This window comes from Chrysochloris asiatica, unplaced genomic scaffold (genome assembly GCF_000296735.1).
Source record: "Chrysochloris asiatica unplaced genomic scaffold, ChrAsi1.0 scaffold00136, whole genome shotgun sequence".
Classification (NCBI taxonomy): Eukaryota; Metazoa; Chordata; class Mammalia; order Afrosoricida; family Chrysochloridae; genus Chrysochloris; species Chrysochloris asiatica.
The window spans coordinates 3,488,286-3,500,503 of NW_006408654.1; the positions used below are offsets into that span (position 1 = coordinate 3,488,286).

The window sequence follows — 12,218 nt, forward strand, 5'->3', positions numbered from 1 at the left end:
CTACAAGCCAAGTGCTTAACCATTGTGCCACTAGGAATCCTTCATCAATGTAGAGCATGATACATCGGAAAGGTTGTGGATTTTGATAATGGACAAAAGAGTTTTGGACTTAAATTCTGACTCGGCAGTTAGTGGTAGATTTGCAGTATTAAGGCACATTGCTTAAGCTCTTCAGCCTCAGTGTTTGTTCTCTTTTGTAATGTGGTATAATATGGATATAATAATTTTTTAAAAAACAGGGTTGATAGATTAAATAAGCTAATGTCTACATGTATACAAATTCTTAGCCACTTTCTCTTCTCTTTTTAGTTCTTAGAGGAAATTAGTAAACATTTTAATCCTGAGACATATAATCTTAAAGTAGCAGCTCTCATAATGACACCCAGACAGTTGCTTTTGATTTGGAACATAAATCCACAGTTTATTGGAAAGAGTCAAAGATCATTATGACTAATGCTGCAGTCAATATTTGGAATTTCTTGTTTTGATCTCTTATTTGATTTCCCTTTATCTGGGAGAGTAGATGTTGAGAGGTTTGTATTTTACAGTACAGATAGAATAGACAGATAACTTTTTGTTTCATGCTCATTCTGCCTCTTTGGTAGCTTAAATTCCTGTTGACATGTTAACATATTTCTAGACGTTAAAGAAGATGGTCATTCCAAACGTCAAATAAATATAAAACATTTTTGCTCGTGGCAATAGGCAAAATACTTAATATCTCTTAATTACGAAAATAGATTAAGTTAGATAAGCTGAAATTTCTTCTTGAGTCCCTGGGTAGACTCCAACAACAAATCAAAAGTCTTTAGAAAGCTAAATAAAGTATTAACGGCTGGTTTAATGGAGCAGAGAAAAGGCTTCAAGAGTATGTTGTTGTTAAGTGCCGTTGAGTCAGTTCCACCCATAGTGACCCTGTATAGGGTTTCCAAGGAGCGGCTGGTGAGCTTGAACCTCTGACCTTGCAGATAAAACTGACTTTGAATTCTAGTGCATTAGCCCATAGCCCCCCGTCAGGACTCAAGAGCATAGTGGAATTTAATTGATTGGGTGCTTTGAACAGTGAGCAGAGTTGTGAAGGGTAGATGTGTGTGCCTCTGAGTCCATTCTGACTTATAGCAGCCTTATAGGATAGAGTAGAACTGCCCCAAAGGTTTCCTAGGCTGGAATCTTTATGCCAGCTCTTTTCTCCTGTGGAGCAGGGCTGGTGGCTTTGAACTGCTAACCTTTCAGTTAGCAACTTAGTGCTTTTTAACCCTTGAGTTGCTAAGAGAAGGGTTGTTGTTAAGTGCATTTGAGTCCGTTCTGATTCATAGCGACCCTGTTTAGGGTTTCTGAGGAGCAGCTGGTGGATTTGAATTGCTGACCTTATGGTTTGCAGTCCCTTGATGATCCTACAGCACCACACCCTGAGAAAACGATAGGGTTCTAAAAGAAGAGGTGGATGAGGTGAGGAAATGGAAATATCTGGGAAATGGGTTTGTAAATGATTTGTTTTAGCCTGTGCATAGGGCACTTGTTAAAGTTAAGTGCTGTTGAGTCGATTCCAACTCACAGTTGAGCCCTGTATAGGGTTTCCCAGGAGCGGCTGGTATGTTTGAACCACTGACCTTGCAGTTAGCAGTCCAGTACTTGTCCTACCAGGACCCCATACGTACTTTATTGTTGTTATTGTTGTTAAATGCCGTTAAGTTGGTTCCGACTCATAGCAGCGCTTTATAGGGTTTTTAGGAGCAGCTGGTAGGTTTGAACTAGTAGTAGTCCAGTGCTTATCCTACAGTGCAACACCAGAACTCAACAATAATATAGTGATTATTGTTGTTAGGTGCCCTCAGGTTGGTTTTGACTCAAAGAGACCCCATGTAACAGAGTAGAACAGTCCTATTTCTAAGCTGTATTCTTTTTGGGGACCTGCTGCTGTTCTGACTCATAGTGACTCTGTAGGACAGAGTAGAACTGCCCCATAAGATTTCCAAATCCTAGTGGAGAAGTTCAATGAATCAAACCCAGTAACCTCTCCTTGGAAACCCTATACAGGGTCTCTATGAGTCGGAACAAACTCAGCTGCACTTAACAACAACAGTCTTTACAACAGCAACTCATAGTGATCATCTGAGGAGAAGCTGGTGGGTTTGAACTTCTGATAGTCTGGTGCTTATCTTACAGCACCACACCAAGACTCCTAAAGTATTAGGTGGAAATGCAGATTCTGATATCATAGGTCTGGATGGGTCTTGAGATTCTAGATTTCTAATAAGCACCCAAGTAATGCTGATGCTGTCGGTCTGATGACACTTTAAGTATCTTGCACTAGACTAGAACCAGGTGGATGTGGATGCATTTCAGGTGCGATTTAGGCAATTTCCTACAAATGTTTACTTAGTGTCTGTAATGTGTATGCACCAGCCTGTGCCTACTACATGCTAACATTAGGCCCAAGAATAAGCTTTAGGCATATATTACCCTTAAGGAAGTCATACTAGAAATAGGATGAATGGGACAGGACTACCATTTGGTTATGAAAGTAAAGGAATAAGTAAGCAGTCCAAGTTGACCTTGTTTTGCTGCTGCTGGCTAACACTTACCGACCAACTATTATGTTCTGAGCACAGTACTTGAGTCCTGGTGTGGTGCTGTGGGTTAGTGTGCTGGACTGCAGAGTTGGTTTGAACCACAAGGTGAGCGGTTCAAGCTCACCAGCTGCTCCTCGGAAACCCTATACAGGGTCATTATGGGTTGGAACCACCTTGAAAGTACTTAACAATAACAAGCACATTTCTAAGTATTTTTTACTCTATGTGCTCTTCACAATACACACACAGTAAAAACACTCAGAACTGTAATGCTGAGGCAGGATTTATTAAGTTTTACAGATGAAGAAATCAGGCTTAGAAAGCTAGTAAATGTTAAAATCAGCATTCATACCCACGAAGTCTGGCTCCAGCATCTTTGCTTTTAACCTTGTATTACTTGTAGATTGAAGATTGAGAGTTATAAGCCACTGTCAGATGTGAGAAGCTAGTTTGAAAGGTATTTTGGCTAAGATGTCCAGAGGCAGTTTAACAATGAATTGAAACTCATTGTTAATGGAAATGGGACTGAAGACCAGGAATTGGGAGTCATCTCAGTACAAAGAAAGTGTTAAGCTTTATTCATTTAGATTTTCTTTGTTCTAAATTACTTGCAAATGGATGCATTTCAAAGTGTGTTTCTTATAGTTAAAGTTTAAATATTGTGAAGAATATCTTGTGTATGCCATTTTGCCTGTTGAGAAAGGTTAGCTGGGAGCAGACAGCAAATGTTGGGTGCACCATAACAGGAATAGAAACAAGATGGACACAAAGAATGGGGGTGGGAGGTAACTCAGTGCGTGATTTTCCTGTGGGCTGATTTTTACCTTCTGCCCTGTGCATTGGAGTTCAGAGGAGTAAATTGATTCGTTTTGAAAGTCTGACTTGCTGTTCTTAGTCTTATCTTTAGATAAGGCAGTATTGTATAGACATATATGGAATTTTCCTATATTTGCCATTTTCTACAGCATCCAGACTTTCAACTTTCTCTTAAAAATTAATGTCTTATGCATTTACAGTTTGTTTAAAATTTGGAATTGGGAGCTAGGGTCGGGTGAGCTCTTTCAAGATTCTTTACTGCATTTTTAGCACTTAAATATAAATAAAAACACATGAAATCTCACTACACAGTACCTTCAGATATTAAAATTGCTTTTAAGTAAAAATTCCATTGTTAACCACGTTTTTAATGCCTTGTTGTTGTTGTTGTTATGTGCCGTGGAGTCGGTTCTGACCCATAGCGACCCTGTACAGGGTTTCCAAGGCTGTAAATCTTTACGGGAGCAGAAAACCTCATCTTTCTCCCGCGGAACAGCTGGTAGTTTCGAACTTGAAGGACCCTGCACCTGATCAACGGAACCAGTTGGCACTGAATCTTCCGGTCTCCGCAAAGCTTGGGTCTTTGTTACACCTGGAGACCCCCCCCCCCCCAATACCTCCTCTCAAATCTCCATACCCTTGCCCATTGTAAACTCATCAGAACTGTATCCAGACCACACCGCCTTAAACACCTGTCTGTTAGAGAACAGACAGGCTCTTGGTCTCCTTTGGTGACTTTTAAGAGTACCCCTCCCAGGTTTACTCTCAATAAACCTGCCTGCTGTTGAAGCCAAGACTCTCTCCTTCATCTCTTTTTTTTATGTGCCGTATGTAATCTGAAATGCAGCTCAATTAAGAAAAAAAAAAAAAAAAGATCAAATTGTAATATTAAGTACTGGATTGCTAACTGCAAAGTCTGCTGTTCAAACCCACTAGTGGCTCTATGGGAGAAAGATGGAAATTTCTGCTCCGGCAAAGATTTATAGCCTTGGAAACCGTATTCAGGTTTGCTATGAGTTGGAAGCAACTCTATAGTACGTAACCATCCAACCAATTAATAGCCAGTGTGTGGAATAGAAGCAGTCCCTAAAAACAAGTTCTGCATGTTTCCTGTTGGGGAATTTGATAATAAAACTTTCTTTTTCTATCTAAAGGCAGCCAGGGTTTATGTGCGGCTTTTCTTGCTGCTTTTTAGGAGGCTTTGGTATGGGAACGGAGGAGAGGCTTCTTTTTTTTGGATGTGGAGTTCTGGTGTGGTGCTGTGGGTTAACGCGCCAGACTGCAAAGCCGTTTGAACTGCAAGGTTGGCGGTTCAAGCTCACCAGCTGTTCCTTGGAAACCCTATACAGGGTCGCTGTGCGTCGGAACCGACTCGATGGCACTTAACAACAACAACAATGAGCAGTTTAAGGAGCTCTGCTAGTGTGGTTACGAATTGTGCTGCGAACCGCAAGGTCAGCAGTTTGAAACTACCCGCAGTTCTGCAGGAGAAAGATGAGGCTTTCTGCTCCCGTAAAGATTTATAGCCTCAGAAACCCTGTATAGGGTTACTGTGAATCAGAACTGACTCCATGGCACACAAAAACAACAATGAAAAGTTTAAGGAGCTCTGGTAGCATTGTGGTTACGAATTGGCCTGCGAAACACAAGGTCAGCAGTTCAAAACTGCCAGCTGTTCTGCGGAAAAAAGATGAGGCTTTCTGTTTCTGTAAAGATTTACAGCCTCGGAAACCCTGTACAGGGCGCTATGAGTCAGAATCAACTCCACTGCACATAACAACAACAATGAGAAGTTTGTATATGTTAGGATTTGAGAAGAGATTTTGCACAATAATTCTGTTGTAAACCTAGTGGTTATATTACCAGTTTATACTTTGAAGAGATAAATGCCTTTTTTTAAAATAACCTTTTAGCATTTGTATTGGAGTACTGGGGTTAATGTGCTGGACTGCCAGGTCTCTTTGAACTGCAGGTCGAAGGTTAAGGTTCAAGGTACCTCTGCTCCTTGGAAACCCTATAACAGGGTCTTACAAGTTGGTGTGGACTCAAAGGCATTTAACAACAACAGCATTTGTATCAGGAGCATGGTGGCTCGGTAGGATAAGCACTGGACTGGGAACCACAAGGTTAGTGGTTCAAGCCCACAAGCCCCTCTGTAGGAGAAAGATGAGGCTTTCTACACGTGCAGAGAATAATAGCCTTGGAAACCCTATACAGGGCTGCTGTAGTCAGAACCCACTCGACAGCACTTAACAAAAACAAAGCATTTATATTATATTTTGGAAAATATGCACTCTGTATTTTAAAGAGCTGACTTGAATTTTTATTTTGGATTACAACCTTTTTATAAGGTAAAGATTGCTTTTGTTCATTTTTATAAGGTGGAAGAAATTGCTGTAAGTTTGGAAAACTTGTATAACATGAGAAACACTATTTTGTTAGCGTAATAAGACGTTTTCTGATCATTTAAGTATTGACGTTATTTTTAATACTTGCAGACAAGATCATCAGATGTTCATTCATCTGGATCTTCAGATGCACATGTAAGTAGAAGAGGCAATCTTTGTTTTCTTTGAAATTTAACTTCTACATAACCTTACACCTGTAATTTTGCTTGATGAATAAATGTGATTATAGTGTATGTGCCATTTCCTTTTTCCCTTTTTGCTAGGAACACTCCTTTTTTTATGTTTGTCTCTTAGGCCCGCTCTAATCATGTTAAAAATCTAATACATATGTTTCCGTTTTTTTATTGTGGTTATGTAGTGTATGAAGGTAAGTCAATAAGTATTGCCTGAGGCTTACTCCAAACAGAAAGGATTTTAACCTGTCTCTGGGATCAGTGGATGGCTACAAACAAGTTTTCTTAGAAATATATTTGACTTAGTTTCATCAGAGTGCCTTCAAAATAAAGGATACTTTTTGTACCATGGGAAAAAAAAGATTGTAAGGTGAGGACTACCAAATTTTTAACAGAACTCAAGTGGGCCATCTTCCTAAATCATTGAAGTTTTGCAGGAAGTTTATGGGACTACTGCCCCACATAAAAACAGTTTTTAGATGAATCATGTGCTTCAAGGAAGGTTGGGAAGAACACAAAGGTGAGCCATGAAAGGGAAGACTATCTTCTTGATGAATGAAGAAATTTTGGCTGAAGCCCAGAAACTGGTGGAAGAAGACCATACATAGAACTGCAGTGTTGTTGTTAAGTGCCGTCGAGTCGATTCCGACCCATAGCGACCCTGTACAGGGTTTCCGAGGCTGCAGAAAGCCTCATTTTTCTCCTGCGGAGCGGCTGGTAGTTCGAACTGCTGACCTTATGGTTCGCAGCCCGTTTCTTAACCACTACGCTGCCAGTATAGCTACTGAAATTATTGGGCTCTCACATGGTTTGTCATTTAAAATTTTAAGCTAATGTCTTGGCCTCAAGCAAGCTTTCAGTTCAGTGGGTGCCTAAGGCATTTTGTGAAGATCAGCTTTCTAGAAGAGCTGATCTTTCCATTAGTGTTTTAAGCAAGGCTGAAGCTAATGATGACAATTGTACAGAGCAAATCGTAACCAGTTTGAGCCTTATATTTAACAATATGGCCCAGAGAACAAGGTCCAATCAAAACCGTGACTTCCTGGGGATCTGCTGGGCCAGTTAAACACAAGTCAGAAAGGTCAGCTCAGGTTATGGGAATTGTGTTATGGGATTTCAAAAGTGTCATCTTAGTTGATTTCTCACAGGACACGAAACTATCATAAAGACTTATTAAGAAGAAGTTATAATAAAATTAAGTGCATTGGTGAGAAAAATGCCAGGAAAGTTGCCCTAAGGAATTTTTTTCCCATGAGAACAATGTACCTGCTCGTTCTATAAGGATTTCCTTGGGAAACCTTACCCTGTTTATCCTAAAGCCCTGATCTTGTCCATTCAGACTTTTGTGTATTCCTAAAACTCAGGGTATTTAAAAGGAACATAATTTGAGTCCTCTGAGGTTCCCAAAACTGCTGTTTTGATGTGTTATAAATTCAAACTTTGGGGGAAGGACTAGAGAGATAGAAACAGCACCTTCAAAAGTGTACAAACCTTAATGGAGGATGATGTTGAGAAATAATAAGCTTCAGATTTTGATATTTTTTTAAAGGTTTCTATTTTATTGCAAATCTTTTTTGACTTTCCCTTGTGAAGACAAGTGTACTAATACACTTAATCCATTTTCACTTACCGTTAGTTTCCAAAGACCATATCGTTAGACGAAAATGGGTATTTGTGAAAAGAAGGATGACTACATCACCTCACCCCCTCACTTGTACTATGAATGTCCAGCCAGGCTCTGGCTTAGGTCACCTGTCACTACTGCCTCCCCAGGTCACCTCAGGAGAGTACCACTCCCTCCACTTCCCGCAGAGGGAAGGGGGGCCGCCCAGTTTTTCAGAGCTGGGGTGGCCCGAGTGTTGCTCCCTCCCCATATCTGGGGCTCCCTCCCTTTCCTACCCTCTCCTATCCTCTCTGTATAAGTATGGGTGGCCCTGCCTCATCCATTTGGTGACCCCAAAATACCTTTGGAGGCTTTGTTGTGGCAGGAGGCTTTGTTGGCAGGAGGGTCTAGGTACTGTAGGTGGTGTGCACACTACCTACTAGGTACCCCCATTGGCCCCCTTTGCTTTAACATCCCCTGGCTCTTGCTGGCAGCCCTGCCCTTCTCCCTCCCTATATCTCCAGGAGAGTCTACAGTCTAGAGCTTTCTCTGAGATAGTGATGGCCAAGATTAGGCCTCTGTCCTTAATCTTAACTTGCAGCTGCTGCTAGCCACTCACCTACTGATTCTACCCCTGCCCAGGTAGCCTGCCCTGCCTTTACTTGTACTTGCCGAGCATGCGACATTGAGGAAGTATAAGGGGTTGCACAGGGCCCCTGTGGGACGTGTGGTATACCCTGGCCCTCCAAGTGTACCATCTCGGCTCATTCTGACCATGGCCTGGCCTGTTCTGCCACTCCTTGGGGCCAGATTCTGGGTCCCACTTCCCTCTCTGGCCCGGAGGGAGGCCCACTTTCAAGGTACTGGCTGCTGTTGCCCTGGCCTTAGTCCCTATGGGCACTCAGGACTTGAAGGGCAGTATCACTGGCTCCACTCAGCCCCGTACCCTTGCAGCTTGGAGAGATCATGATCAGTCTCCCTCCTGGATATTAAAATACTTTGCAATATGAATTTTAGAGTCTGCTGGCCAAGGACCCCATCAGGGACCTCTGCATTTTGTATTGCCAGATTTGCATCATTAATATGCAAAATAGTGAACGAGTTGGTTTTTTTTTTTTTTAACTATTAATCATGAATACAAAATGTCAGACAATGGAGATAATAAGTGAAGAGTAGGTGTACTGTAGAATTGCATTATATGCATTATTTCTTTCTTACTACACAGCATTCCTATTGGAAATCTCTGACAAGTCAACTTGCATAGCTTTATTATATCTTTTTGATAGCACCCTCAAGCTCTGTTGTGGGAAGGTACAATTATTCAGTTATTTCTCTTGATGAACATATGTCTTTTTTACACAAATGTGCATATTATCTTTGCATAAGGGCCACGTTGTGGCGCTGTAGGAGCAGCACTAGACTGCAAACCATAGGTCAGCAGTTCAAGCCCATTAGCTGCTCCTTGGGAACCTATACAGGGTCGCTATGAGTCAGTGTTGACTCGATGGTCCTTAACAACAACAAACAACAAGGCCATGTTAATCTCTATATTGTTCCGTTTTTTTTTTTTTTTGTATATATACTGCCAAAGTGACATGGTATGTACTTTTTATTTTAAGCTCTTTTAACATTTTGAATAATAATTCACTAAACATTACTTTAGCGCTTGCTGTAAGATAATCACTGGGCTGCTGCTAACCTCAAAGATGGCATTTCATACCCAACCAACTATACTGGGTCACTTTGAAGTGCTCATAGTGTGGCACTTGATGTTTTTTGAGAATCTTTCAGGAGGCCTATGAGTTTAAAACTATTTTGCTTTGGTACTAAGACATTACGTTTATCTTTTTCATTGTGTTGCCATTTGCATTGATGGTGCAAAAACAATTGGTGGGTGATTATCAAATCAGGGAAGTAGCACCAGCATGTACTAGTAGTTATTGCATTCTTTTCCACTATGTATAATAAAAATGCACTCGCTTTGCTTAAAAATATTTTTGATAAAGCAATATAAATTATTAATACAGTATTCCATTTTAATCTTATGTATGGATTTAAAAAAAATATTTTATTTGATGGAATGAGATAAATAGAAAATAATCTGTTTACCAAGTTGTGATGCTTATATTTAGGGACAAATTACTTGGGTGATTGTTTGACTTGAGAAATGAACTAGCTGATTTTCTTCATGGAAAAATGTTTTTAATTGAAGGAATGACTGGCAAACTGGTTGATCAGAATTGATTATTTGGCAAATGTTTTTCTTGGAAATGAAGAAAATGAACACAGCACTTAACAACAATAGTACTTCAAGGAAGAATACTAGCATAGTATAAGCACTGGATCACAAGGGGACTTCCGCTGATTGCTTGACGCTGTTTTTAAAGATTGACAACACAGCCCAATTCTCAAAGCAGAAAGTTTGCAGCCAGGGTGGGACATGCCACCTCAGTCACTCCATGGTCCCCAAGAGCCTTTTCTATGCCTGGCAGAGGACTTCACAGGGAACGCAGGGGTTTGAACTGTAAGGTTGACTCAGTGGCTCTTAACAACAGCATACTTCAAGGAAAACTGTTGCTAATACTAAATTTTGTGCTTTTCAAACAAATTTAACTGTTTGAAACTTCCTCTGTACTTACAGATTTTCCTGTTGAGATCAATGGTGATATTAAGGGCTGTGATTTTTTGATAGTGTATAGTGAAATTTGTAAGAATTTGGGAAATTGGGTTATTTATATATTTCAGTACTTAAAAACTTTTTTTATTCCTGAAGATGGATTCATCTGGACCCTCAGATAGTGATGTGCCAAGTCGGACACGACCTAAGAGCCCAAGAAAGCATAATTATAGGAATGAAAGTACCCGTGAAAACCTTTGTGATTCTCCCCATCAGAATATCTCAAGAGTGAGTATAGATAAAATTTAAAAAGCCAGTTAATTATTTTAGTATGCCCTTGATTGTAGTCGTTGATGTTTGTTTCAATTATGTGTTATGTATGTTTCATCTTGTACTACTTGAAAATATCCTAATTAAAGCATTCTTTCTTGTCTTGTTTTAGAAAGTATTAATGGTAAAAATTCATGTAAAGAAATGGGTTAGCTTATTTGTGAAATATATTTCATTAAAAGGTTTTAATTTTAAAAATGGAGGATTTGGGATGTACGATGATTAATGATCAGGTTGTCTTTCCTCTCTTTTATCAGGACCAGGTGTCAATAATGAGTCACTGGAAATAACACAGATTAAAACATAGTTATTGGTCCCAGAGAGCTTATAGTGTAGACTTAAGAAGCAGACTCAATTAGGTTCTGTTCTTACTGGCATTGTGGGAACTTAAAAGAAGGGCTTCCTTAAATTCATGGGTTTGCAGCATGATCTTGTGTCTTATTTCTATTTAAAAATGCTTTTCCTTGTGATTAGATTTGGAAAATCTAATCACAAAGAATAGTAGCTAAAATAATACCACAAACACTATTATTTTTGTTTTCTCAGTTCCATTTTACAGAAAGATAGTTTTAAATATCCTGTTTCCAGTTCTAATTATTTTCATTTTAGTAAACATATTTTTAATGGATGATTGCATTCCTTTGAGTGGACATTCCATGATTTCCTTAGTTATTTCTCTCTTGGATATCTAAATTTAGCTCTTAGGATGGTAAGTAAAGTTTGAGAGTGGAAATTCTGTTTGTAAAATTACCTTCTTTATTGAATTTATATGTAATTTTACAATTTTCTTAAATTTTTGAAGTTGAAACCAAAGATGCTGGATACCGTTATGGGAAAAATTTACTTTGAATCTGCCTTGAAACCCAGAATTGACATTTTGGTCATTATCTGCTGTATTTTTTTTCACAGTGATATTTTACTATAACTTTAGAAATGGTTTGTAGCAATATTGGTCTTCCATTTAGCATCCTCCAAGGACTTGGTGGCACTTAACAACAAAAACAAGGACAAGGCCATTTACTTACAAGGAGATTGACAAAGTCTAATTTTATAATTGGTGGAGTGCTGGTGTGGAGCTGTAGGATAAAACACTGGACCGCAAGGTCATTTGAACCTCAAGGTTAGCGGTTCAAACTCAGCAACCACTCCTTGGAAGCCCTATACTGTGTCACTTGACTAGACAACATTTAACAACAACAATTTTGTAGTTGGGTAATCTGTTTTAGTAGAGGGGAGAGAGAAACTGGAGATTGCATTTACAGATGAGTATTTTAGGTTGGATTTAATCAACATTTCTCTTAGAAATGTATGTATCAAAATCCTAACATTCAGGTGAATAACTGAAGAACTAATGATCTACAGACAATTTACTTATGCAAGGTTGGGTTGAACCACAAGGTCAGTTGTGGTTCAACAACCACTCCTTGGAAACCTTATACAGGGTTGCTATGGATTAGAACTAACTCGATGGCACTTAATAACAACATAATTTAGAGAGAAATTACTTCTAAGTAAGACTTCATTGAAGTACTATTTTCTTATATTCATATTAATCAATTTAGATCTACTAGGACTGAAACTTAAAGTATTGTATGTGATACATTCCCAATACAGAAAATGAAGTTGTTATAAACATTGATATTAACGATGAAGAATGAGGTAGTTTGCTGAATTATAAAAGGAAGTGATGCTGGTTTT

The 12,218-nt window shown here is 39.3% G+C and overlaps 1 protein-coding gene across 1 annotated transcript in view; it reads left to right on the forward strand.

Moving 5' to 3' along the window:
• The window catches only part of U2SURP (U2 snRNP-associated SURP domain containing), a 69,357-nt gene that overhangs the window by 2,712 nt on the left and 54,427 nt on the right, over nt 1-12,218 (forward strand). The window contains exons 2-3 of the mRNA XM_006869872.1: nt 5,888-5,932; nt 10,347-10,478. Coding sequence (XP_006869934.1) covers nt 5,888-5,932; nt 10,347-10,478 — 177 coding nt within the window. The remainder of the gene's footprint in view (nt 1-5,887; nt 5,933-10,346; nt 10,479-12,218) is intronic.